Source organism: Ovis aries, chromosome 14 (genome assembly GCF_016772045.2).
Source record: "Ovis aries strain OAR_USU_Benz2616 breed Rambouillet chromosome 14, ARS-UI_Ramb_v3.0, whole genome shotgun sequence".
In the NCBI taxonomy this organism is placed as follows: Eukaryota; Metazoa; Chordata; class Mammalia; order Artiodactyla; family Bovidae; genus Ovis; species Ovis aries.
Window position 1 is genome coordinate 18,555,890 of NC_056067.1, and position 23,883 is coordinate 18,579,772.

The 23,883-nt window shown below is 51.6% G+C and overlaps 1 protein-coding gene across 1 annotated transcript in view; it reads left to right on the top strand.

Annotated features, from left to right (window-relative positions):
* NKD1 (NKD inhibitor of WNT signaling pathway 1) overlaps positions 1 to 18,128 on the top strand; it is a 106,509-nt gene extending 88,381 nt beyond the window's left edge. The window contains exons 7-10 of the mRNA XM_027977825.3: positions 326 to 473; positions 964 to 1,048; positions 2,312 to 2,439; positions 3,241 to 18,128. Coding sequence (XP_027833626.1) covers positions 326 to 473; positions 964 to 1,048; positions 2,312 to 2,439; positions 3,241 to 3,833 — 954 coding nt within the window. The 3' untranslated portion in view covers positions 3,834 to 18,128. The remainder of the gene's footprint in view (positions 1 to 325; positions 474 to 963; positions 1,049 to 2,311; positions 2,440 to 3,240) is intronic.
* Positions 18,129 to 23,883: the final 5,755 nt, after the last annotated feature.

Below are 23,883 nucleotides of genomic sequence, written 5' to 3' on the forward strand. Positions count from 1 at the left end.
ATTGTGGAAGTCCGGAGGATGTAGAATCCTTGGGGCAACTTTGCACCTGCGAGGCATGAGCTTTCTGAAGCGACTTCCATTCAGTGCCTCCGTGGGCCCAGGCGCCACTGAGCCCTGCTGCCCACCACCCTTCCTGTGCGTTCAGGTCATTCTCCTGCCCTCTCCCTCACTCTTGCTTCTGGTCCAGGTGAGCCTCTGACATCCTAGATTTTGCCTGAGGCTGGGCTTTGGGAGAACTGGGGAGGTTTCCGCCTTTCAGGCTGCACTGCCCCTCCGAGTCCTCTGTTTTAAATGCACGTGGTTTTCTGCTTCCTTCCCCATCCAGGACATCACCAGCCTGCTGCACACCATCTACGAGGTGGTCGATTCCTCAGTCAACCACTCCCCGACATCGAGCAAGACGCTGCGGGTCAAGCTCACGGTGGCCCCCGATGGGAGCCAGAGCAAAAAGGGCATCGTCCTCAATCACCCCGGTGAGGGCTGGCATGCCATGCTGCCCATGGGGTTGTCCACTCCAGGCTCTCAGGGAGGCTCAGGGCCCACATGGGAGGAGTGCGGGGGTGGGGCTGGGGAGCCTAGGGCTTTTCCTGTGAGCTGCTCCGTGGACAAGTGGGGTTTGAGCAGGTTCTTGAAGGACCAGGGTTTGGCTAAAGATGGAAGGCCCTGGGTGAGCAAAGCGCTGGAGGTGGGCCTGGGCATGGGGAGAGTGGGCAAGTGCGCCGAGCCTCGAAGGTGGCTAAGAGGTCTGGGAGGAGGTGAGTCTGGGGAAGGAGTTAAGCCAGGCACATAGCTGCAAGACCCCTCTATTTAGTCCTGGCTTGGAGAACCCTCCCCACAGAGCTATTGTGAGGCTTCTGTGGGCCAGTTTTTAAGGACTGTGTGCTAGGCAGCCTGGGAAGGGCCGGGAGGTGGGTGGGCACAGGAGCAAGCAGCTCACCCATTTGTTTTTTGGATGGGACTCAGACCTGCAGAGCGCCAGGCCCAGAGCCGAGACCAAGCCCGCTGAGGAGCTGCGAAGCTGGGAGAAGAAGCAGCGGGCCCTCCTCAGGTAAGGCGGTCCCAAGCACGGGTTGAGCACCAGCTGTGTACCAGCTTCTAAGGGATTTCAAGCAGGAGGCTGCAGCCAGGCTGCAGTCTGCAGCCTCCTGGGGCGGGAAGTGGTAGTGGGGGTGGGGGTGTGTGACTTAAGAGGACAGGTTCACAAATCAAGCTCAGTTTTCCAAAATACCTAAATGTAGGTCTGCGTTGCTTCATCCAAAATGCTGTGGGCCAGATTTGTTTTGGAATTTGGCATTTGTTGAGTTTTAGAAAGGTGCTCCCACTGTATTTCTGTTTGAGGTCTGAGCAGCAACCCAGGATTTAGCACAGAAATATTTCTGCAGGGACATGTATAAATATTCACGCTAAGTGAGATAAAGACTATAGCTACCTTCACATCTGTTTAGAGCAAGTTTGGCTGCCAAACGAGTTATGGAAAATCTTTGTTTTGGGGCGTTTTGGATTTCAGAAATGTGGATAAAGGATTGTAAGACTGCAATTAGCTTTCACCTGTTGTTTTTCTTTAACTGCAAGGAAGGAAGTAAAGGGAGGGAGGGATGAAAAGAGAGAGACTGAGTAAAGTAACGTGTTGAGTTAAACAGTGATATAATGTAATAGTAACGTGGGAGGCATGAAGATGTATCAGTATCTACTGTGTATGTGGAAAGGAAATGACTGGGATTTGAGAAATAGTAGCACAGCGGGGAGAGAGAAGGTGGGATCCAAGCAGGGACGCAGCATGGTGTGAGGAGAGGGCTAGGAATCAGGGGTGCCCAGGCTGGCTACAGATGTGGGAGGCTGTTCTAAGGGGAGCAGGGAGGAGGCAAGCTAGCATGGGCAGATCACAGAGACCCTTGATCACACACACACACACACACACACACACACACACACACACCATTACACACACACACTGGGACAGCCCATGCTGGATTTTGCCAGTTTGCTGACCTCGACTCCAATGGCTCGGGGCGTCTGTTCTCCCCACCCCCTGGGGAGCCAGGCGCACACTGGGGGCACACGGCTAGAAGCCTGGCTCTGGACCATCTTTTTGATCAGTTACTTTTTCCTTTGCTTTGGCCCAGGGAGGCCAGGCAGGGGAAGAAAAGCAGGGCCCGAGTACTGAAGTGGTCACTCCCTCCCCGGCTCCCAAGACCCAGACCGAAATTAACAGAGGGTCCAGAAATGCTTGTCTGGTGACTTCCCAGGAGCTTTGTGAGACCTCTCCCAATGTGAGGCCAGGGCCCACCCTCTCGCTTGCCTTCCCCGAAAGGTTCCAGGGTGACAGCCATCTGGAGCAGTCCGGCTGCTACCACCATTGCGTGGATGAGAACATTGAGAGGAGAAACCACTACTTAGATCTCGCCGGGATAGAAAACTACACGTCCCAGTTTGGGCCTGGTAAGGGAGCGCCTTTACTTGAGCGGGTGGCCAGGGGAGGGCGTGGCCGGGCGGGCAGGTGGGCGGGGCGAAGGTGTTCACTGGCTCCCTGGGCTGGGGGGAGGCGTAGCTTTTGCTGGAGTGATTCTAGTCTTCGAGGAGACGATCCTGAAAACTTGAAAGATTAAAGTAATACATGTACGAAGTTGAACAAAATCAAATATTATCCAAGGGTTTCTAATTCAGTGAAAACAGCAGTTCAGCGCTGTATCCTGACCCGCCCCCCACCCAGTTCCCCTCTCTTCCAGTGAGGACCCCGGGCTTGGTTAAGCAAAACACCGCTCTTTCTTTATGAGCCCTTGACATCTTGGCTCCTGCTATGATAAATGAAGACGCAGCCCACTTAATTTCACTCCCCTCGGCGCCCTTCTCCCCCTCCTCCTGTGTTTAATTCCTCTCTGGGTTACCTCTGTAAGTAAAGGAACATGCTCATAGATTTTCTTCGTGCCCCGGTGGCCTTAGACAGTTAACAGTGTCTCTGTCTCCTCTCTTTTCAAACTCTCAGAAGGAGAATTAATTATTTTTAAAGACCTAACAAAGAAACAGTTTTTTCCCCACTTAGCAGATGGCAAATTTCCATCCGAGAGAAAACTCTCCTCCAAGACAGGGAGGAGCCGGCAGTGGGTGGGGAAGAGGAGCTCTGATAAGGAACAGCTGCCTCTCTCCGTATGGGAGAACCAGGGCTGCGGGTGATTTCTGGGGCACCCTGCGACACCAGCACACAGTAGGTGCTCACTAAACGTCTGTTGCGTTGACTCCTAGGCTCCCCGTCAGTGGCCCAGAAGTCAGAACTGCCCCCTCGCGCCTCCAACCCTACTCGATCTCGCTCCCACGAGCCGGAAGCCATCCACGTCCCACACCGCAAGCCCCCGGGCGCGGACCCCGGCTCCTTCCACTTTCTTGACGCCCCCTTCGCCAAGGCCTCGGAGGTCCAGCAGCGGCTCCGGGGCTGCACCCAGGACGGGAGCAAGCACTTTGTGAGGTCCCCCAAGGCCCAGGGCAAGAGCGTGGGTGTGGGCCACATGGCCAGAGGGGCGCGAAGCAAGCCCCCCGGGGGACCCGCGGTCCCTGCGGTGGCCCCGTCGGCCCACCTGGCCGCCAGCCCGGCCCTCCTTCCCACCCTGGCGCCCCTCGGGCACCGGAAGCACAAGCACCGCGCCAAGGAGAGCCAGCAAGGGTGCCGGGGCCTGCAGGCGCCGCTGGCCGTGGGTGGCACCGTCGTGGGGCGGGACCACCTGAGGGAGCTGCCAGCCGTGGTGGTGTACGAGAGCCAGGCCGGCCAGGCGGTCCAGAGACACGAACATCACCACCACCACGAACACCACCACCATTACCATCACTTCTACCAGACATAGAGACATAGAGCCCCGCCCCCTGCCCCGCCCCCGCCATATGAAGGACCCCCTCCCCCAGCCCCCCAAGGCATTATTATTCTATTAATTATTGTTATTATGACGATTATTGTTTATTAATAATTATTGTTACTCCACTAATATTCAGCTAGCCTCCATTGTAGAAGATATATGGAAACACAGAACTAAACTTTTATTTATATGTTGTGGGGACTGCATAACTTACCCAAGAAGTGACTGTGGGTTTGGAAGTGGCCTGCAGTGGCAGAGGCTCCCTGGGGCTCCGGAGCTGCCAGTGTCCACGCTGGGCCATCCCACACCCTTCCCTTCCCCCCCCCCCCCCCCAGCCCCACCCCCACCCCTGGAGCCCTGGGCCAGAGCCCTGCCCCACTCCAGAAGAACACCCTTACCTGGCCGGGCTTCCAGAGACCCTTGAAATCTCCGAGAAGATAAACAGCTGCTACCTCTTAGTATGATTCTGATTTTATTTCGCCCTTAACTGATTGTAATGTGCTACAAGGGATTTCAGCGGAGTGCGCGACCTTCCCGGCTGTTGTGTTTTGATGTCCCAACCTAGAAACCTTAGCTGTCCTTTCTGGAGTTAACCTTTCACACCTTTCCAGTGGGATCACACCCCCTGCCCCAAATCAGCCCCATCTTTCCTGCCTTGTGCAACGTGAAAATACATTTCTCCTTTTTCTCTCCTCCTCTCTTTAGAAAGATACACACACATATTTAAAGACTGCCCCTGAAACCAGCCTTCTCACTTTGGAAACTTCTCACTTTGGAAACAGCTGGAGAGGGAACTAACCACATAAACAAGTGTGGTTTTCCAAGATCAGGCAATTGTGTGTTGTTGGTTGTGAACGAAGATGCGGAAACCTCATGTCCTGCCATTGGCAAATATATACATACCTACGTGATTCTCTAACAGAGCTTCCTGTATCTGTAGATAGATGCCATCTGTCCGTTTCTATGTATCTTTCTATAAATATACGCTCTCAGGTATCTTTTCTGGTGTGCAGAAATTGGTGCTTTGCTTCTCAAGACACATCCAAAGTCCAGAAGTGACCCTGTGTCTGCCTCCCTGTGGGGCTGCTGTTCATTAAATGCCACTTGCCTCTCACCAGGGGGTCCTTTCTCAAGGTTTAGGATCTGATAGGTTTTGGAGAGGACTGTGGGATTATGGAAGTGTGGAGGGAAATGGGAACAGTGGCCAGAGTTGGGACCCTGGAGCAGTGTCCTCTGTAGAAGAGAATTTTGATTGAGACCTGGGGAGGCCAGGAAAAGGACCCCTGTCAACTAGTCAGGGACCATGTGAAAACCGGTGACACACACATTCTAATTGAATAATGGAGTGAGCTTAATCTGAAAGAGGACACAGCAACCCACTCCAGTATTCATGTCTGGAGAATCCCATGGACAGAGGAGCCTGGCAGGCTATAGTCTATAGGGTCGCAAAGAGTCAGACACGAATGAAGTGACTGGACGTGAGTGGGTGAGCTTAATAAAGGGAATATCTACATAGTGGGGGCAAGCCTCTTAAAAGAGTAAAAGGCCCTGTGCCAGCACTCTGGGTGCCATTCCTACCCCTGCAGTGGAGGGGGTGGGGGTTGGGGGTCATCGTCAGCAGACGGAGGGCTGGGGGCACCCGAAGGAGCCATGGCCTTTTCTGGAAGGGTGCAGCCAGCCTGTGGGGACCCTCCAGGGAAACGACTTCTGGACCTTTCTCTCCTGCCTCCTGTGTCCTGCTGAGGCCTCCTTGGCTGAAGCCACCAGGAACCAGAGAGCAAGGGAGTTACTGATGGGGGTCACACGGGCATTCTTCCAGGAAAAAGGAGAGTGGAGGGTGAATCTGGAGGGACACAGGAAGAAAAAGTGGCTCCAGCTGCCTGCCTTTCTGCTACTTGGTCTCCCAGCAGGGACCCCCTTTTCCAGAGCCTTTGGTGTTGTTGGTTTACTGGGGTTGGTAAGGAGTAATTTTTGAAGATAGTATGTGGAGTTGTTGTCACCATATTAATTTTATTGCTTACTGCCATACCTGGAACAGGATTAGTATAGTTAATTCTTGTGACAACCATGAGTTTTGAGGCAGCCAGGAGAAGCTCAGGGAGTAAGTACAACAGGCTCAGAGAGACTGAGTAACTCTCTTGAGCACACACAGCAAGTGGCAGAGGTGGGATTCTAGTCTTTCTCAGGACCCCTTTACCAGTGGATCTTGGCTTCTCAAGTTTGGGGCTGTGGGCTTTTCTCAGGCAGAAACCAACTGAAACTGATAGGAATGTAACCAAACCAGGGAAGGCAGGGAGGGAGCTGGTTTTGAGATGACAGGCTATGAATGCAGCTGAGACTCCCTGGTTCTTCTTGCTCCCTTTCTGGATGTATGCTTCCACTGACATGCTTTGCCATGGTGTGGGTGCTGTTGGCACCCACGGTGGAAAAGGATTTTCCACTAGGACAAGCCCAGGGAAGGACTCTGATTGGCTGGGTTTGGATCCGGTACCCATCCCTGGACCAATCACTGTGACCCCCTGGAGTCATATGTCTAACCTGTGGAGAGAGTGTGGGATCTGTGCCAGAAGAAGGAAGAAGAGGGATGCTGAGCAGACAGTGGGTCGCGCCCCAGGCCCAGAACTGCTGCAGCCATGGGAACGAGCGAGGCACTGGGTCTACGCAGGGAGCCTCTCTGTGGCCTCGTGGCTCTAGAGTGTTTCCTCAGCCTCTGAGAGGAGGTCCGTGCCGCCTCCCCCAGCCCCACACCTGTCAGGGTTCTAGTATTTCTTGGTACCTGGAATTTACCTAACTTAAAAAAAAAAAAAATCCAGCAGTAATGTGCACGTGTAGAATGTTCAAACAGTTCACAACAGTGCACACAGAGAAGCACCAACCCTCTGACTTCCCTGATCCCAGCTTCCTGGTGCCTTTTGAGTGTGACGTGGTGGTGAGAGCACAGATGTTGGTGCCCAGCTGCCTGGGTTCAAATCCTGACACCCTCCTTTAGTAGTTATGTGTGTTTCTCAAGCCTCAGCTTCCCATGTATGAAGGGGGAAGCATAAGAGACCTACCCCACAGATTTGTTGTGAGAATTCATCGATTTAAAACAGCTCCTGGCCCACAGGAACACTATGAAAGTGTCACTGACAGTTTTTATAAAAATAAATACATTTAAATGAGATATCTCCCCATTTAAATTCTGTTATTTTTTTTAAGACTATTTTTCAGAGCCGTTTTAGATTTACAACAGAATTGAGAGGAAGATTCTGAGACTTGCTATATAGCCTTTCTCTGCTTCATGTATCGCCTTCCCCATTGTCAACATCACTCCGCACATGGTACTTTCTTTTTCTTTTTTTTTTTTAACCACAGATGAACATATATTGACACACCATAATCCACAGTTTATGTTGGGGCTCACTCTTGGTGGTGTGCATTCAATGGGTTTGAACAAATGCATAATGATGTGTGAGGGTCCCAGGTGGCGCTAGTGGTAAAGAACTTGCCTGCCAATGCCGGAGACTAAGAGACGCATGTTCGATCTCGGGGTCAGGAAGATCCCCTGGAGGAGTGCATGGCAGCCATTCCAGTTTCCAGAGGAGCCTGATGGGCTACAGTCCAAAGGGTCGCACAGAGTCGGACACGACTGAAGCAACTTAGCGCGCACGCACACATATAATGATGTGTTTCCATCACTATAATGTCGTACACAGTATTTTCACTACCCTTAAAATGCTCCATGCCCTGCTTATTCATCTCTCCCCTACCCTCCCACCTTGCTATTTTAAAAAATATTTCTAACAAACTTTGAAACAGAAAGCTGAGTAACAGTAGCTGTGAGGCTCACTACCCAGATTTTACAAATGCTGACATTTTGCAAGATTTGTTTCAGATCTGTTTTCAAGAAAGAAAACACTGCAGTTACCACTTAATCCTCTTCCCACCACACCCTTTTATTTTTACCCAAGGAGTAGCATAGTATTCATGCTTAGGCCCTTTTCCTCTCTGACCTAATGTATTTGGAGAGCTCCCTGTGTCCATCACAGAGCTCTGCCTGCTCCTCTCCAACAGCTGCTCAAGCCCTCTCTTGCTCTGAGGCACTGCCATCCCCGCCGAGGCTTGCCCTTCCCCTCCTGCAGACAGGTGGGTCTCCTCCTAGGCCAAGGCACATCCTTGTGCCTGGCTTGTCTGGTGCCCACCAGCGGGAGCCCTGGCACCTGGAGTGCCAATGCTGATCTGCCGAGTTCAAGAGCCTGTGCGATTTGATGTTGATCGGTTGTGAACGAGCTCTAAAAGAAGTGGTGCCCAGTCATCGGCAGCTAAAGGAAGGAGAGAAAGGGGGGAAGGAGAGGGAGGGAGAGAAGGGAGGGAAGGGGTGAAAGGATGAGCGAGCGGTCAACCATGCTTCTTGGTGAGGTCGTGAGCGTTTTCCTGCAGGCAAATCTGACGCCCGCTGCAGAGGAACTGTTCTAGCTCCCCAGGCCCTGAGCGTTGAGGGCCGGACCTTCCCTGTCTGCCCGCCTGTATGCATGTGCAAAACTCCGGGTGCTTGGTCACTAGGATGCCCGCTTCTGCTCATCTGTCCCTGACACCAGGGATGTCTGGCTCAGGCAGCCAACTAAGCTGAGGCTCTAGTCACCCAGGAAGCACATGGGGTCGGGGAGGAGGTGGGCAGGGGGTGGAGGGGCCCGTGCACTTCATATCCAGCAGTGCCAATTACAGTTTCTGGCAAAGGAAACAGCCAGGAGCAGTTGCTTTGACTCTCCCCCACCCCGACTCCCATCCCACCTTTTCCTCGGTGTTCAGATGTCAAATCATTACAGGGCCAGAGGGAAGGCAACCTTGGAGGTCGCAGGAGGAGGGGAAGGCTGCCTGCACTAATAACCGGCTTCTGTGAGGCCTGTCAGCGCTCTTGGAAATGAAAGGGGTCCCCTGAGCTGTGCTCTGTGCCAGCGGGCTGTGGCACCCCACCCCCACCACCCTCACCTCCTCTCAGAAGACAGGAATTCACTAGCACATACTAGGGACTGTGGGCCCCAAGGACCCCAAGGCAGCCTTGCCCCTTGCCCCAGTACCCACCCTCCCAGCTCCTGCCTTTGCTCCTCCAGGCATGGGACCAGCCCCAATATCACCCCTTCTCCCCATGTGTACGTGGCTGTGTTTTGCAGAACCAATACAGGTGGTTCAGACAAATGCTTTGTTGACTCCTAAAAGCTGTGTATTAGCTTCCCAGCAGGCTCAGACAGTAAAGAATCTGCTTGCAGCGCAGGAGACCCAGGTTTGATCGCTGGGTCGGGAAGATCCCCTGGAGAAGGGAATGGCAACCTACTCCAGTATTCTTGCCTAGAGAATTCTATGGACAGAGGATCCTGGCAGGCTACAGTCCTTGGGGTCACAAAGAGTTGGACATGACTGAGCGACTAACACACACAAGCAAGTATTCCATTATTGCATTATATTATTTCAAAAGCTGTGTATTGACTCTCAAAGGCTGTATAAGGGCACCCTTCTCCAACCACTGAAGCTGTGTCACTTCTTACTGTCACGTCCCTTGTTTGGGGTTCTGATCTTATTCTTGGCCCTGTCACCTTCTTGCGAAGCAGCTGACCCCTCTCCTGTGGGGCTCATGCCCTTGAATGATTCTGATTAATGTATGTCCCTGCTGAGGGCTTTGTGCACCCCCACTTTGCTTTAGTGTGAGAAGAGGGGATGGGAATGAGGTCCATCTCCTAGTAGCAGAAGGTGACCTCAGAGGTGGAGGAAATGGCAGAGGCCTGCCTAGACTCCCCATCCACCCCCTGACCGCCCCAGAGCTTTCCTCTCCCTTCCATTTTCTCTCCATAAAGTAGGAGCATTGTGGTGCATCCAGTTCACATGCCTGGTGGAGACAAGAGGGTCTCTACCTCAATGGAGACCCTCCAGACTTTGGCCTAGACCAGCCTGTGGGGGAGGTGGCTGGGAACAGGCAGGGATGGAATGCTCACAACCAGAAATTCTCATCCTATGAGTCCTTCAGAATCACCTGGGGAGATTTTGAAATTCCGGTGCCCGGGCCCCACCTCTGATGGTGTAGATTCCTTGGCCTGGGTACCAAGGTGTTCCAAGTTCTTGGGCAGACAGGCTGAGGACCCAGGTGACCTTCTTTGAGGGCCATGCCTAACTTTAGGGGCCATAAGAATCTCTCAGGGAGCATGTTAAATGCAGAGACTCAGGCCCACCCCCTGAGACTGTGATTCCATGGGCCTGGGGCTGGGCGCGGGGATCGGCACTTTTGACAAGCACCCACCCCGGGACATGACGTGGCAGCTGGGCCTGCAGACTACAGTGTGAGGAGCCCAGGGCCTTGGCACAAGCAGGGTGGAACTCTGGTGGCCCAGCCTGAAGGAGTGTGTGCCCTGAGGTGTAAGGGAGACAGACAGAGCACTCCACACACCTGCCCCACCCAGAACCTCCAAAAAGCCTCATGATGTTGGAGCACGTGGTCATGACCATGCCAGAGGACACAAATGGGGAATTTAATAACTCTCCCGTAGGTGTCAGTTGAGCTCCTTTCCTACCTGCTTTGCCACTCAGGCCTTCAATAACCTACCACGCTCCTCCTCATAAAACTTCAGGCACCAAAGACCCAGATTTGGCCGGAGTCAAGGCATGTGCTCTGACTAGGGTGTGTCCACAGTGACCCCCAGTGTGGGGATCCCATGTTCCCCTTCCTCCCTTGGCTCTTTAGGGATATCCCCGTGGACCCTTCCCAGTCTTCCTGCTGTGCTTTGAGGCCCTGGCTCCCTGGAGAGGCACTTATGCAGGTGGTCAAAGCCAGCCTTGGGGGAGGGGAGGCTCCATGTGACCACCTAGCTATGCTGCTTTGCCATGCTGCAGACCGGGGCTTGGTCCCCAAGCATACAGGGGCCCTATTGTACCTCTACCAGGCCTGCTTTGGCTTGGTGGGTGGAGCTGAGGAGGTGACTGGGTTTAGTAGCCAGACCAGAGAACGCAGGCTTGGGGCCTTGGCTCAGATGGGCAGGACAGCCCACGGTGGAGGGTATGAATATTGGAGTCAGGCAGACCGGAACTGAGTCCTGGACCCTCTACTTCCCAGCTGTGCCACCCTGGACAAGAGGCACTGCCTCTCTGTGCCTCAGCTTCCTTCTCTGTGAAAGGGAAAGTGTTTGTCGCTTAGCCATGTCCAACTCTGCGAACCCAGGGGCTGTATAGCCCACCAGGCTCTTCTGTTGATGGGATTTTCCAGGCAAGAATACTGCAGTGAGTAGCCATTCCCTCCTCCAGGGGATCTTCCTGACCCGGAGATTGAACCCAGGTCTCCAGCATTGCAGGCAGATTCTTTACTGACTGAACCACCGGGAAAGCCCTTCATTCTCTGCAACACGGGACTAATCAGAGTACCCAGCTCACTGGGCTGTGGTGAGAATCAGATTAAACGATCTGATGGGCCTGAAGCATTCAGCTCACTGTTGGGCGCAGAGCAGGCCCTCAGGAAATGGCAGCTACTATTCTGAGAATCTGACCCCATAGGGCTTGTGGGAAAGGAGGTGCAGTCCTGACTGATGACAGGTGCCCCACTCCCACCCCAGCTGCAGAGCCCCTGGGGGTCAGTGGTGGCAGCGTGCCATTTCCCACCTGCCTAGTTGATTTTCCCTTCTACCTTCAGTGAATTCACTCCATTCCCTCCAGATCCAACCTGCGGTGTGAACTTGGGGAAGCCCAGGCCACTGTGGGCCAGCAATCCCAAACGTGCATGAGATTGCCCATATGGCTCTGATAAACTGGGCCTGGGGGTGGCAGCTCTGCCCTCCCAAAAGGATGGGGCAGTGGTTGGGACTGGCAGCCTGAAAGTCATGCCCAGCAGCTCCTTGCTCCTGGTAAGGAGCGAGGGAGCCCCAGGAACAGTCCTTGGCTGCCCTGCATCTGGGTCTCTCCTTGTCTCTCCAGGAATCTGGTCCAGACCCTGGGAGCAGACCCAGAGCCCCAGGATTACGAGGAAGCTAAACGGCCATATCAGTCAATTATGGAGCTCTCACTGTATGCTCAACCTGCGTTTGCTGACGTCCTTAGAAAAGCCTTGTGTGGAAGCCAAGAAGGAAACCAAGTTACATTTCAGCCAAGTGACTTGGCAGGGTCATGGTTAGTGTGTGGTAGGGTTAAACATAGCGTGATACCTGTCCACGGGGACAAGCTGTTTGTTATTCAACCCTCCCTTGCCAGGAGCCTGTGGGCATGGACAAAAATTAGCAAAGACCAGTCCTCCCACTGCTCTGCCCTCAGCCCAGACAAGTCCAGGGAAATGTGAGTGAAGGGAAGGTCTGGGAGGTGGGGCTGCTGGCCTGGCCCGAGCTCTCAGCTGCAGCAAGATGGTACCCATGCTCTCTGGGTGCCCCGCCATCCCTTCATTCATAGCACTGATCACGTTTGTAATTGCAGCTGAGCCTAGTTATTTGCGGCATTTTACTCCCAGTAAAGTCATCACAAACACTGATGTAGCCAATGCTGAACCACTGATCTTGGGGAAATACCGGGTTAGGTTCCTGCGAGCCTCTGATCACATTTCCATCAGCTCTGTTTTGTATGTGTTTCTGTTTAAAGACACCAGGTTTATTCTACCACGTTCACGTGTTACCACTGAGCTCAGGGCCCAGAGCCACCATAACCCGTGCCTGAATGAAGCTTGTCTAGCACATGTATTTTCTTTTTAAGATTTTTTTGATGTGGATTTTTTTTTTAAGCCTTTACCGAATTTGTGACACCATTGCTTCTATTGTTTACGTTTTGGTTTTTTGGCTGCAAGGCATGTGAGATCTTAGCTCCCCGACTAGAGATCGAACCACACCCCCTGTACTGGAAGGTGAAGTCTTAACCGCTGGACCACTTGGGAAGTCCATAGCACGCATGTTTTCTCCATGAGGCACATCACAACCTTCTTGCTCATTGGACCACTAGTAAGCCCTTCAGCCATCGCTAACACTGAGCACAAAAATGCAAAAAGTGCAGTGCTGAACAGGCCATGGAAAGAACACATTTATAACATGAGAGCTGAAACGGAAAGGCCGAGTGTTGCCTTGTTTGATGTCAGCTGACAACGTGCACAGCTAATGGCTCAGATTTTTCGCTGCTCTGCCCAAGAGCAGGGATGGCCACGAAAGCACCGCGGGTATTGATTTTGAGGTTCTGAATAAATTTTAGTGAGCAGGCAAATTCATGAAGAATCTGTGAATAATCAGGATCAACTGTAGGAGCTCGTTTGTGCCTGTGATTATTTGGTTAACATCTGTTTCCAGTAAAGCATTATCTTGTTCACCAAAGATTATTTTGTAATCCCAAAGGCCCAGCAAAGATAGGTGCTTGTTAAATATCTACCGAGCGCCTGAACCATAGCACGTTCCTGGCCTGCCCACCCGGCCCCAAGCCAGACCTTGCATGTGGCCTGCTCTTGGCACTCAACACGTCTCTGTAGTTTGGATTCATAAAGACAACCAGGCGGGGGACACCGGCTCACAGGGTCCTCCTGCTCAGGCTCCTTGACATGCTCATTCTGCCTCCAGGAAGGGGTAGCAGCCTCTGGACAGACTGAAACCCAGGGATGTGCAGGGGCTGTTCTGGGTGCTGGGGAGCAGAGAGGCAGCACCACTGGCAGCTTGGCCTATGGGCTCCCAGCACAGACCAGGGGCCAGAGTCCTGGGTGACTTTGAGTGGGTCAGTCCCCTGGCCAGATCCTCTTCTGATGGGGCGGGTGCTTGGCCATCTTAACAGAAGTCACCCGGTTTCATTTCCTCTGGCTCTGTTCTCAAAAAGCAGCATCTGATTGTGATTTGTTCAGAAATTTCTAGCCAGAATACCAGAATATTCTAATGTGGTCCACATGACCTCTTACCCCTTCCTCCTCCCTCTCTCCTTCCTTCTTTCATTGTGGAGAAAGAATCTATCATTTGAGGACCTCGCTGGGGCTTGCTGTGCAGTTTAGTTACTACAAGTCAGTCTCTGGGGTCAGACCACCCCCTGGTGACAGGGAGCTGCCAAAATCAAACCTGCTCCCAGCAAAGGGTGACCCAAACCTGATTCTCACTGCTCAGAGAGGCCCTTCTCAGGCCCAGCTGGCTTTTCCCTGGACCACACCTGTCTCAAGTTCATCTCCAGTTTCCTTGATCCATTTATACTCTCAAACACTCACTGGTCAACTGCTATATGTCAGGAACCACGCTCAGCAGGAAATAAGTCAGGCGTCCCTGCCTCCCTTCAGAGAGCTTTCAGTCTGGTAAAGAGAAAGCTGTCACACCAAACAATCACATTGTTATTAACTGTGATAACTTCTGGGGAGGCAGGTGAGGGAATAACAGAGGGGATCTGATTGAGAATGGGGCTTGGAGAGGAAGACCTCTGCAGGAAGCCACATCAGGTGGGGACCTCAAGGAGGAGGAGGAATGAACCAGGTGAAAGTTAGAGGAAATAGCTCGAGCAAAGGGCCTGAGGTGAGGGAGAGGGCAGGCCATTGGAGCTGTCTGAGAAGCTGAGCACAGACAGCAGACGGGAGGGGACCGCAGAAGGAACCGGAAACAGTAGCCTAGAGAGGAAGCGATTGTCAGAGGAGACAAGGGCCTTTGTCTACACCCGGACTCAGCAACACCTTCCCTGATGCCGAGCAACATCTTAAATGTGAGAAGGAACAGAAGTAAAGTTGGAAAGAACATGAGGGCAAAGACAGAGAGACAGAGGTCTCACTTTCCTCTTTCTGGTAATTGCTGAATTGGCGCTCATGAAGGCAGAAAAGGAATGGCTGACTTACGTCCCTCTGCCAGGAGAGGGGAAAGAAGGGAGGCACGATATTGACTTAAACGTGGGGGATTTAAAAGGCCCCTATGTTCCCACTTTGTGCTTTGCTGCTAACAGACAGCCTGGGACCTTTGAAGTCGGCCTGGCCCAGTGGGGAGTGGGCTTCTGTGGAGACTAGATGCTAACAGGGGCGGGGGAAGGGGACCAGGGGGCGGCCGAAACTCTATTAGGCATGCTCTAGCAAAAAGAAAGGCAAATCCAATGATAATGTACATCTGTTTCAGGGAATTTATAAGCTTTGAACATTTTTTATGGGCAGATAAGTGGGTCCTTTTCTTACCATAACTTAGAGCTTCAAAGCTGGGTGTGTGGATAATGCAAATTGCTGAAATATGAGATTTTCCCTACAAAGAGGTTTCCAAAAAAGACGAGGAAGAGAAAAAAAGAGACAGAGAGAGAGAGAACGTAGGCTAATTGATGCCACAGTCTTTTATGTAGATGGCAAAAACGGGACAAAAATTGATTTTTATGAAATAAGAAATTGATGGGAGAGATAGGGAGAGGGGGAGGAGGCCACAAGGCAGGTAAGGGGGCTGAGATGGGATCAGGCAGGTTGGCCTAGGCTCTGGGTCAGACTTGGGGACACGACCCCTCCCTCTAGGAGCCCTCATTCTTAAGGGGGAAGATGAGACAAATGGACACAAGGGCACTTCAGAGCTATCCAAGGCAGTGTCAGCCCAGGGCCTGCCTGATCCATCCAAAGTCCAAGGGGGCTCAGGACATAGGACTGGAAGGCCTGGAAATTAGGGAAGGCTTCCTGAAAGAGAGTGACTCAGTGGGGCCCTAAACCTAACCCTTCTGGGGGGAGGGGGAGTGAGATTCTAGATGGCAAAACAGCTGAATCAGGACATCCCCGAATCATGCCTCTTGCTGCTCAACCCCCACCACACTCAGCTCTCGGTGCCTTTCTTGTCTCCCTAGCCTCCACCCCCAGCAGCTAGCCTGTGGGCTCTTTGAAGGCAAGGGCAAAACAATAAATGCTTGTTGAGTGAACGCAATCAGTGAATGAATGGCATTCAGAATCAACCAGCTCCCTCGTTTCAGTATTTCACATCTATGGTGGAAGATTCAGACTGGAAGGGAAGAAGAGGGTATGCTTTGGTCCTTATAGTTGACCCCAATATCCTTTCTATCTCTTGGTGATTAGTCTAAGCCAGTCTTTTTAAAATTTTATTATTTTTTTTAATATACTTTGGTTTTAATATGGACAACATAACCAAAAAAATTTTGAGCTTGTAAGGTTGTTCTTTAAGCATTATACCTTTGGGCTCTTTTTATTTTCTTGCTTCATCTTCTTTTCTTCTCCCTCTACTACCCCATCCCCATTCCTCCTCTTCCTCTTTCCCCCTCCTCCATCTTTTTCAACAAGTTCACAGAAGTAGGGGGTCTTCTCTACTAACTGTATTGGTCTCAGCAAGTCTTGATAAAGCCATTATGCCCTTTGCCAGTGATTGGTTCAGGAGAGGTCACATGACCCTATTCTGGCCAATGAGACCTGAAGGGAACTCTGTTGAGGGGCTGTAACATATCTGGGTGGTAGCCATCTTGCCACCAGCTTGAGGATCGCAGAGCAGACATGGGTAAGAACCCAGGCCCTAGAGGATACCACTGAACTACCACTTGTAGGGTACCCAGTGGCTACTTATCATCTGTACCCTGGTTGTTTGGCTTTTCTCAGGAGAAGATCTTGAGATGAAGATTTGAGGGCAAGCTGTTTATTTTGAGGCAATCTGGAAAGTGCTGGAGGGGAGTGAGGAGGGAGATAGGGAAGGGGAGATAACTAGAGCTTGATTCTGCTGGGAACCCAAGTTGAATGCCCCTCAGAGTTACTCACCCACAGAACCAGCAAGCCTGGGCATTTATCACCCATTCCTTCAGTCATTAGTCGAGGGCTGCTCCCACCACAGGCAGGACAAGCTCCAGTGGCCAGGCAGAGCTTTCCATAATGTATCACAAGCACTAGGAGTTGGGAAGTGCACTAGCAGGCAGAAATGCTTCATCCGGGCACTCAGGGCCACACACTGGCATTGTCCGTTCCTTGGGGTTTCTGTTACTGACAGCATCTTAATCTATGCCCAGTGATCATGGAGAACCTCAGAGGAAAAGGTGACAGGTTTGAACGTTTTCCTAGGAATCCATGAACAACTCTTCAAGGACGACTATTTGGGCAGTTCTTGATGACCATGATAATTTTAAAGAACTGGAGGGGAGGTTGGCCCAGGTCTTCTCCAGGAAGCTGGGCATCCACCTTTACCTGACATCCAGCCAGCATCTTAGGGGACTTCAGCACTCATTTGGATCCGATCTCTAAATTTTGTAAACCAACCCCCTCCCAGAAACAAACCCCTTTTCCTCTTGGCTTCAGCCACCCACTCCTGATCCTTCTGTGGCCCCAGAAGCATCCCACCCTGGAAGCCGCAAGGACTGTTACCTCCCTGTGTCCTCACTCCTGTCTTCCTGACCGTCCCTTGTGGTTCTCCCCAATGCATTACTCCCTTTCACTCTCTCGTCTTCACTTCCTGCTTTTTCTGTTGTAGTAGGTGATCTGGATTTCCGCCATTCTCAGCTCCATCACTTACTGTCCTTCTGCCCTATCCACCTGACAAATGCCCACTTTGGAAAAGTAAAGTATTAGGATGAAGGGCTTTGGGATGGACAATGATCATTATCTCCATTGAGTTGCCACTTTTTTTGGTCCCAAAATCCAATGGGAATTTCAGTAGCTACATCTCTTGACTTCTTGGCTATATTTCATGATAGTGACCATACCCTCTCCTTTCAGAACACCCTCCATGATTGGATTCTGTGCGTAGGCTGCTAGTTACTCCCCTGTATCCATTCATCTTTTCTTCTTGGTAATGGGATCTCTGGTTTTTGAGTTCAAAAATAAAGAGTACAGTTCTCAGACTATTTTGCAACCAAGTTTTGTGACTGAACTGTATGTAGTCAGTATTATGTGCTATGTGACAGTTCCTGGAAATCCACCTTAAGAATTTGCTTATTTATTCCTATTCTCCCTTTAATTCTCCATCCCTTCTTCCATTCTGCTACCTGGAAAGCAGATGTGATAGCTGGTGTTCTAGTCACCATTTTGGACCATGAGGATAAGAATAACACCTCAGAGATGGTGCGGTGACTGGCAGAAGCCTGTCTCTGAAGAGTTAGAGAAATAGGGCTTCTATTCCAGAACTGGACACCAACATTTAGACTATTAAATGAGGAAGGAATCATCTTCTCACTTGTTTAAACCACTCTCCCTTGTAGCCAAATTAAATCCTAAGTGAAATTGCTTTCCTGACATCAAGCCCTGTTGGATTTTCTCCAGCCTCTCTGAGCTGCTTTTAAGCAGTCAGCTTTCCCTAATCCTCCTTTAAAAATCACAGCATTGAAACTGGGTACATGGGACCTCTCTGTACTATCTTTGCAGAATCTGTAAGTATTTCAAAATAAAAAGTTTTAAAAATAGTGGCATTGCTTCAGTCTCAGTTTTGGCTTCCCTGTCTTCTCCATGGACTCACTTTCTGGGACCTCATCCACTTCCATGGCCTTGATGACCACTTCAAGGCTGTTGATAAGGAGTTTCAACTACATGCCCCTAAAGGAAGCATGTCATCCCACCTCAAAACTTGTTCTAAGCTCAGTAAATGGCACGACAACCCACCAGGTAACCCAAGCCAGAAGCCTGGGTGTCCTCCCCTACTTTCCCTCCCTCTTCCCTACTTTCCCTCCCTCTCCCCTAGTCCAGTCACTGAAAACTTTTAGTTCTGCATCCTCCAGAGATTCCACCTCTCTCCAACTCCTCCATCCCAGCTGCCAGGACCCTCGGGGACTGGGCCCACCAGGAGCCCGTCAGCTGTCCCCAGCCTGATCACCTCCTCTTCCAGTCTTGCTCCCTCCGTCAGTCCTCACAGTGCAGACAGAAAGTGCCTTTTCAAACGCCAATCTGACCGTGACATTTCCCTACTGCAGACCCAACCTGCTGCCCTGAGGACAAGGGCCCAGTCCCAGGCCAGCAGACCAGGCCGTCTGCGAGCTATTCCTGCCTGCTTCCTGCTGTGCTCCATCCTGCTGCACTGAACCTCCGGTGGTCCTTGAACAAGAGAGACCTCTGCTTCCCCTAGAAGACGCTGCTCCTCCTCCCTGCAAAGCCTACTCTTGCCATTGGTCTTAGCCTGGGTTCCCAAGGCAGAGCCCAAGACAAGGACATGAGAACAGACCACATCTGCGGAGAGTGATGCCGGGAAGAGGGTCAGGGGAGCATGAGAGTGAGACAGATGACAGGATGACTTTAGGATGTGTCCCCGCGGTTGCCCCTGGAGGCGGTGGGCCTCTGAGAGGACGAGAGGCGGGGGCACATGTTCTCTGGCTCCAGCCCATGTCTTGGGTGAGGCCTCCTTACTACCAGGGTGTGTCTTGCACGCGGGGTCCTGGGCAACTGCAGAGGGTCCTGGGACTCTGCACGGATGCACTCCTGCTGGGGCAGTGTGAATCTGTGCTTTGGGCTGTCCCTGGCGGTCACAGCTGAAGTTACAGGTGGCCTTGGGTCTGTGAATCTGCCCCACTCCTCCTTTGAGACCTGGCTCCTCTAGCAAGCCCCTGATCCCCTAGGCTGGGACATGTGCCCCTCCTGAGCCTCCCACACTGCACCCCCCGTCTCCGTATCACAGCTGTTGGTCTGTAAACTACTTTAAGGCGTTGAAGAGATAAAACGATAGACCTTAAGGCTGTAAAAATGAAGTTGGAGCAGAGGGCATTGCAGAAACCCTTTTAATTTATAGATAACTGTTATAGGGCTTTAACAAAAGATTGAAGGTGGGAGGAGAAGGGGACGACAGAGGATGAGATGGTTGGATGGCATCACTGACTCAATGGACATGAGTATGTGTAAACTCCAGAAGTTGGTGATGGACAGGGAGGCCTGGTGTGCTGCAGTCTATGGGGGTTGCGAAGAGTTGGACACAACTGAGCGACTGAACTGAACTGAGACAGGGGACAGGCTCGTGAACCATGTGGGGGTGGTGAGGATGCAGCCACTTCCTCTAGGCTCTCTGAGATGCCACGCTGTCCCAATCCCATTGGCGGCAAAGTGACCCTTTAGGCAAAGTACTGCCCATTTAATCTTCACTTTGTGAGGTCCATTTTCTATTCCACCCATTTTACAGATGGGGACAGTAAAGCCAGTAGGTTATACAATTCTCTAAGGCATTTGGCCCAATCAGGCTGCAAAGCTCATGTTCTATGACATTTTTCCCTTTTCTCCCCCTCCCCACCCTCCTGCCTCCCTTCTTTCTCTGAGCATCTCCTGACCATCCATTACGCAGGGGCTGTGGTGGGCATCACATCTGTTCCCATCCCATTGGCCAAAGCAGGTCACACGGCCAAGCCCAGAGGCAAAGGGGCAGGAGAGCAGCCACCACACTGTGGGCAGAGAGACAGGGAAATGTTCGGTCCAGTAGTGCTGACGCTACATGTACAAACAGGATAAGACGACCTGTGTCTGAGTTCTAGGCTGGAGGCTGACTTGCTCTGCAAGTTTGAGGAAATCATTTCTCTTCTGTGAGCCTTAATTTTCCCATCCATGCAATGGGTTAATAATACTGTAAGTGGCTGGATACTGTGGCCGGGAGGATAGACTCCAGCAGTGAAGATGAGAACTATACACAGTCAGAAGGTGATGACCCCAGTTTCCTCTCCACATTGCCCCCCACACAATGATTTATTTATTTATTTTTCACATTTCATATTTTTTTTTAAATTTTTAATTGGATGATAATTGCTTTACAATGTTGTATTGGTTTCTGCCACACACAATGCAAATCAGCCATAAGTATATATACATATATATATATACCCCTTCCTTCTTGAGCCTCCACCTTACCCCGCACCCCCATGATGGTTTAAATCCAGTTTGATCCAACCCAGGGTCCAGGTTGACCAGGTTCCCGGGATGGCAGCTGCCCCAGCCTCACCTCCATCCTCTGGACTCCACACCTGCTCAGACAACCTGTAGGAATGCTCTGGAGGCCTGCGGTAGCTCCCCATCTCTAGGCTGGGGGTGAGGCTGGGGTGGGCAGGGTCGAGATGGCCAGGAGCCGTGGCAGGAAGCCTGTCCCATAAACAGCCGGCCGAGCAGCACATGCCGCCGCCAATGGGTGGCTTCAGATGTGGGGATTATGAAAAGAGAGGATACAATTTCCTGATAAAATAGAAGAGGCGATTAAGTTAATGAAGGATCATTTTGCTGGTTTGAAAACTATAATTAATAGGCATTAATTGTATATTTAGGAGTTTAGCGTGGCATGGGCGCGGGAGCCGCCGTCAAACACAATGACACCATCAGTGCTGCATAATGAAGACCGGCCCAGATGGTCCTCAAAGCCCCTAACGAGAGCTTTGCGAGGGGCTGCTGTAATGATAAAAGATGCCACTTGCTGTTCTGCTCTTCCTTTAACGACATCCTTTCCGAGATGATGCTTATCATTTGTCCTTTCATCTTCAGTTAAATAGCATATGGCCCCAGCTGATTAAAACCCCCTCCTGGTTTTAATCAGCAACTCGGGATCAGGTTTCTAATGGTGGTGGTGGTGGCCTTGCTGGTCCCGTGGTAAGCTTTTCAACCACATCTAAGTCTGGAGAAAGAGAGGTGGGGGGTGAGGGGCTCGGAGCTGACTCTGTCCATGGCCCCGGGGGTGGAGTGGGTTGGGAGACCCTTCTGGAATGACCCGAGCCAGCAGCTGGCTCCAGGGGTGCCTTAGAGGTCAGGTCCCTAAGTAGTAGTCTTCAGGGGACCAAGTTGGCTCAAGGCCAGGCACAGCAAACCTTGGCTTTAGCCAGGAGGCTGGGCTGTCAGATCTCCCCACTGTAGAGTTTGAAAGGTTGCAGGGAACTCTGCAGAAGCCACTCACCCAGGGAGATCTGAAAAGACCAGAGCCACTGAAGAGACTCAAACCAAGGAATCAACTGATGAATCCTGGCTCCACTGCCCAGGACTGTGAGGCTTCTTCAGTCTGTGACTGACATCTGCTGTGCTGTGCTTAGTCGCTCAGTCATGTCCAGCTCTTTGCAGTCCCATGGACTGTAGCCCACCAGGCTCCTCTGTCCATTGGGATTCTTCAGGCAAGTATACTGGAGTGGGTTGCCATGCCCTCCTCCAGGGGATCTTCGCAACCCAGCGATCGAACCCAGGTCTCCCTCATTGTAGGCGGATTCTTTACCATCTGAGCCCAAGTGACTGACTTATCTCATTTTAATCAGATGATGTTGCCCTCATTATCCCCATTATACAGATGATAAAACTGAGGCTAATCCAAGGAATGAAAGATGACTAATCTTAGTTGGCGTGTCAGGAAGGACGGTGATGCTATAACCAAGAAATGGGGGCCTGAGAAACTGATGAGGGTATGCTTGATCTTCCCATCCCACTCCCATGAACTCCTTAGGGCTGGGACCAAGTCTGTCCCCTTAATGGTGGTGGATCCCATGCTGCCCACGGGGAGGGCTCCAAGTCATCCCTCAATAGGTGTTTGGTGAAGGAATGCGTGATCCCAGGAAGGTGGCAGACGGGACCACAGCCAGGGGCGTCTGACAGGTTTCCCCTTGTGTCCCAGCCCCTTTGCAGCTACATAGGGCCACAGGCCAGTTCTGACTGGTGGACTGCAAGTGGAAGTGACCCAGGTGGAAGGATTTAAGAACTTGTGCCCATCCCTCCCTGTTCTCCCTGCCCCTAAAGCCTGGTATTGGGAGGGCAGAGCTGCAAGAGGAAAGCAGTCTGGTTTGCTAAGATGATGTTGCAGGAAGAAAGCTATCCTTGAGAGTCATACACTTGCTCTGGACTTTTTGAGAGCAAGAAAGTATTATGCGATGTACAAAGCCACTGAGAGGTCAGGATAGCATGTTACTGCTAGGACAACGCAGCCTTATCCTGACTGTTATGAGGTGGAGTTACTGAAATGGATCTGGGGACAGAAGAAGGGCTACAGTCAGGAATCTGGCTAGTATCTACTTTTGCTGCTGGTCAGGCTATAGGTCATCTGGTCAACCCCAGCACAATGCTTATACCCTCTGTGCTATGCTCTCCTCTCTGTATGCAGGCCTGGCAGTTGCTTCCTGGAGTTTCCTCAGTTCAGGAGGGTCCTCAAGAGGAGGCTGAGGCAAGTGGGCTTGGAGGGGCTTTTAGGCAGTAGAATCCCTTGCCTCGCCACCTTGCTTGGCATGAACTTGTGGGAGAGGCATAGGGCTACTGTACTAGCCTATATATCTGCTGAGGATCCCCAAGTTCCTTGTGAACAGGAAATCTCCATAGCTGGGCTCTGGGCTCCCCTATCTTTTTGCAATAATTTGCTTTCTTCACTAAGCACATTGAATTTATTTAAATGTCTAAATCAGTAGTGCACAAGCTTTGCTCAGCATGAGAACCCCCTGAAAGTCTTATTAAAACACAGATTGCTGGTGTCAAACCCAGTTTCTGATTCAGTAGGTCTGAGGTGGAGTCCGAGAATGTGTACTTCTATCAAGGTCCCAGGTGACACTGATGCTGCTGATCCAGAGACCACACTTTGAGGACCATTGGTCTGGGGCACCTATGGCTCCAGTTCTTCAAAGAGAAGCCTCTATCTCAGGGGCACCTTGTCCTGGCACTTGTGGTCTCCTATGCATCCAAGTCATCACATCCCCACACTGTCAGCCTTCCCTCCCACTGCTTCCAGGGGCTCTTTCCCACTTAGATAACTAGGGAGGCCCATGAAATGTGAGCTTCCTGTGACAGGTCTACTTCCTGACCTCTGGGGCTGGCTAGATAGACCTGTTTCTTTGTCCCATGACACAGAGACCCTTGAAGACTTGAAAGCAGCTATATAATTAGGACTCTTTTGGTTGCAAGTGACAGAATGCCACCGTAACCTGTCTTAGCCTAAAAAAAGGACATGAGGGTCTTTGAAAGACCCAAGAGGTAGGTCTAGGGTCTTCAGGCATGGCTGAACACAGGAGCACAAGCAGCGTTTTCAGCTCTCATTCTCCCTCTCCCCTAGCTGCAGAGTGGAGGGTTATGTGCTAAGTGCATGTCAAGATGAAGAGCTGAGAGCAGGAGTGTCGGGTGTGCTGGTCCCAGGTGCTTCAGCCTTGAACCTGGGAAATGGGACAGTCATGTTCAAGGAGTGTGCGTTACGGGAGTACCTGGACTAGGGAGAATGTTTGATCCATTCTGCGCTGTCTCTTGGGTGGG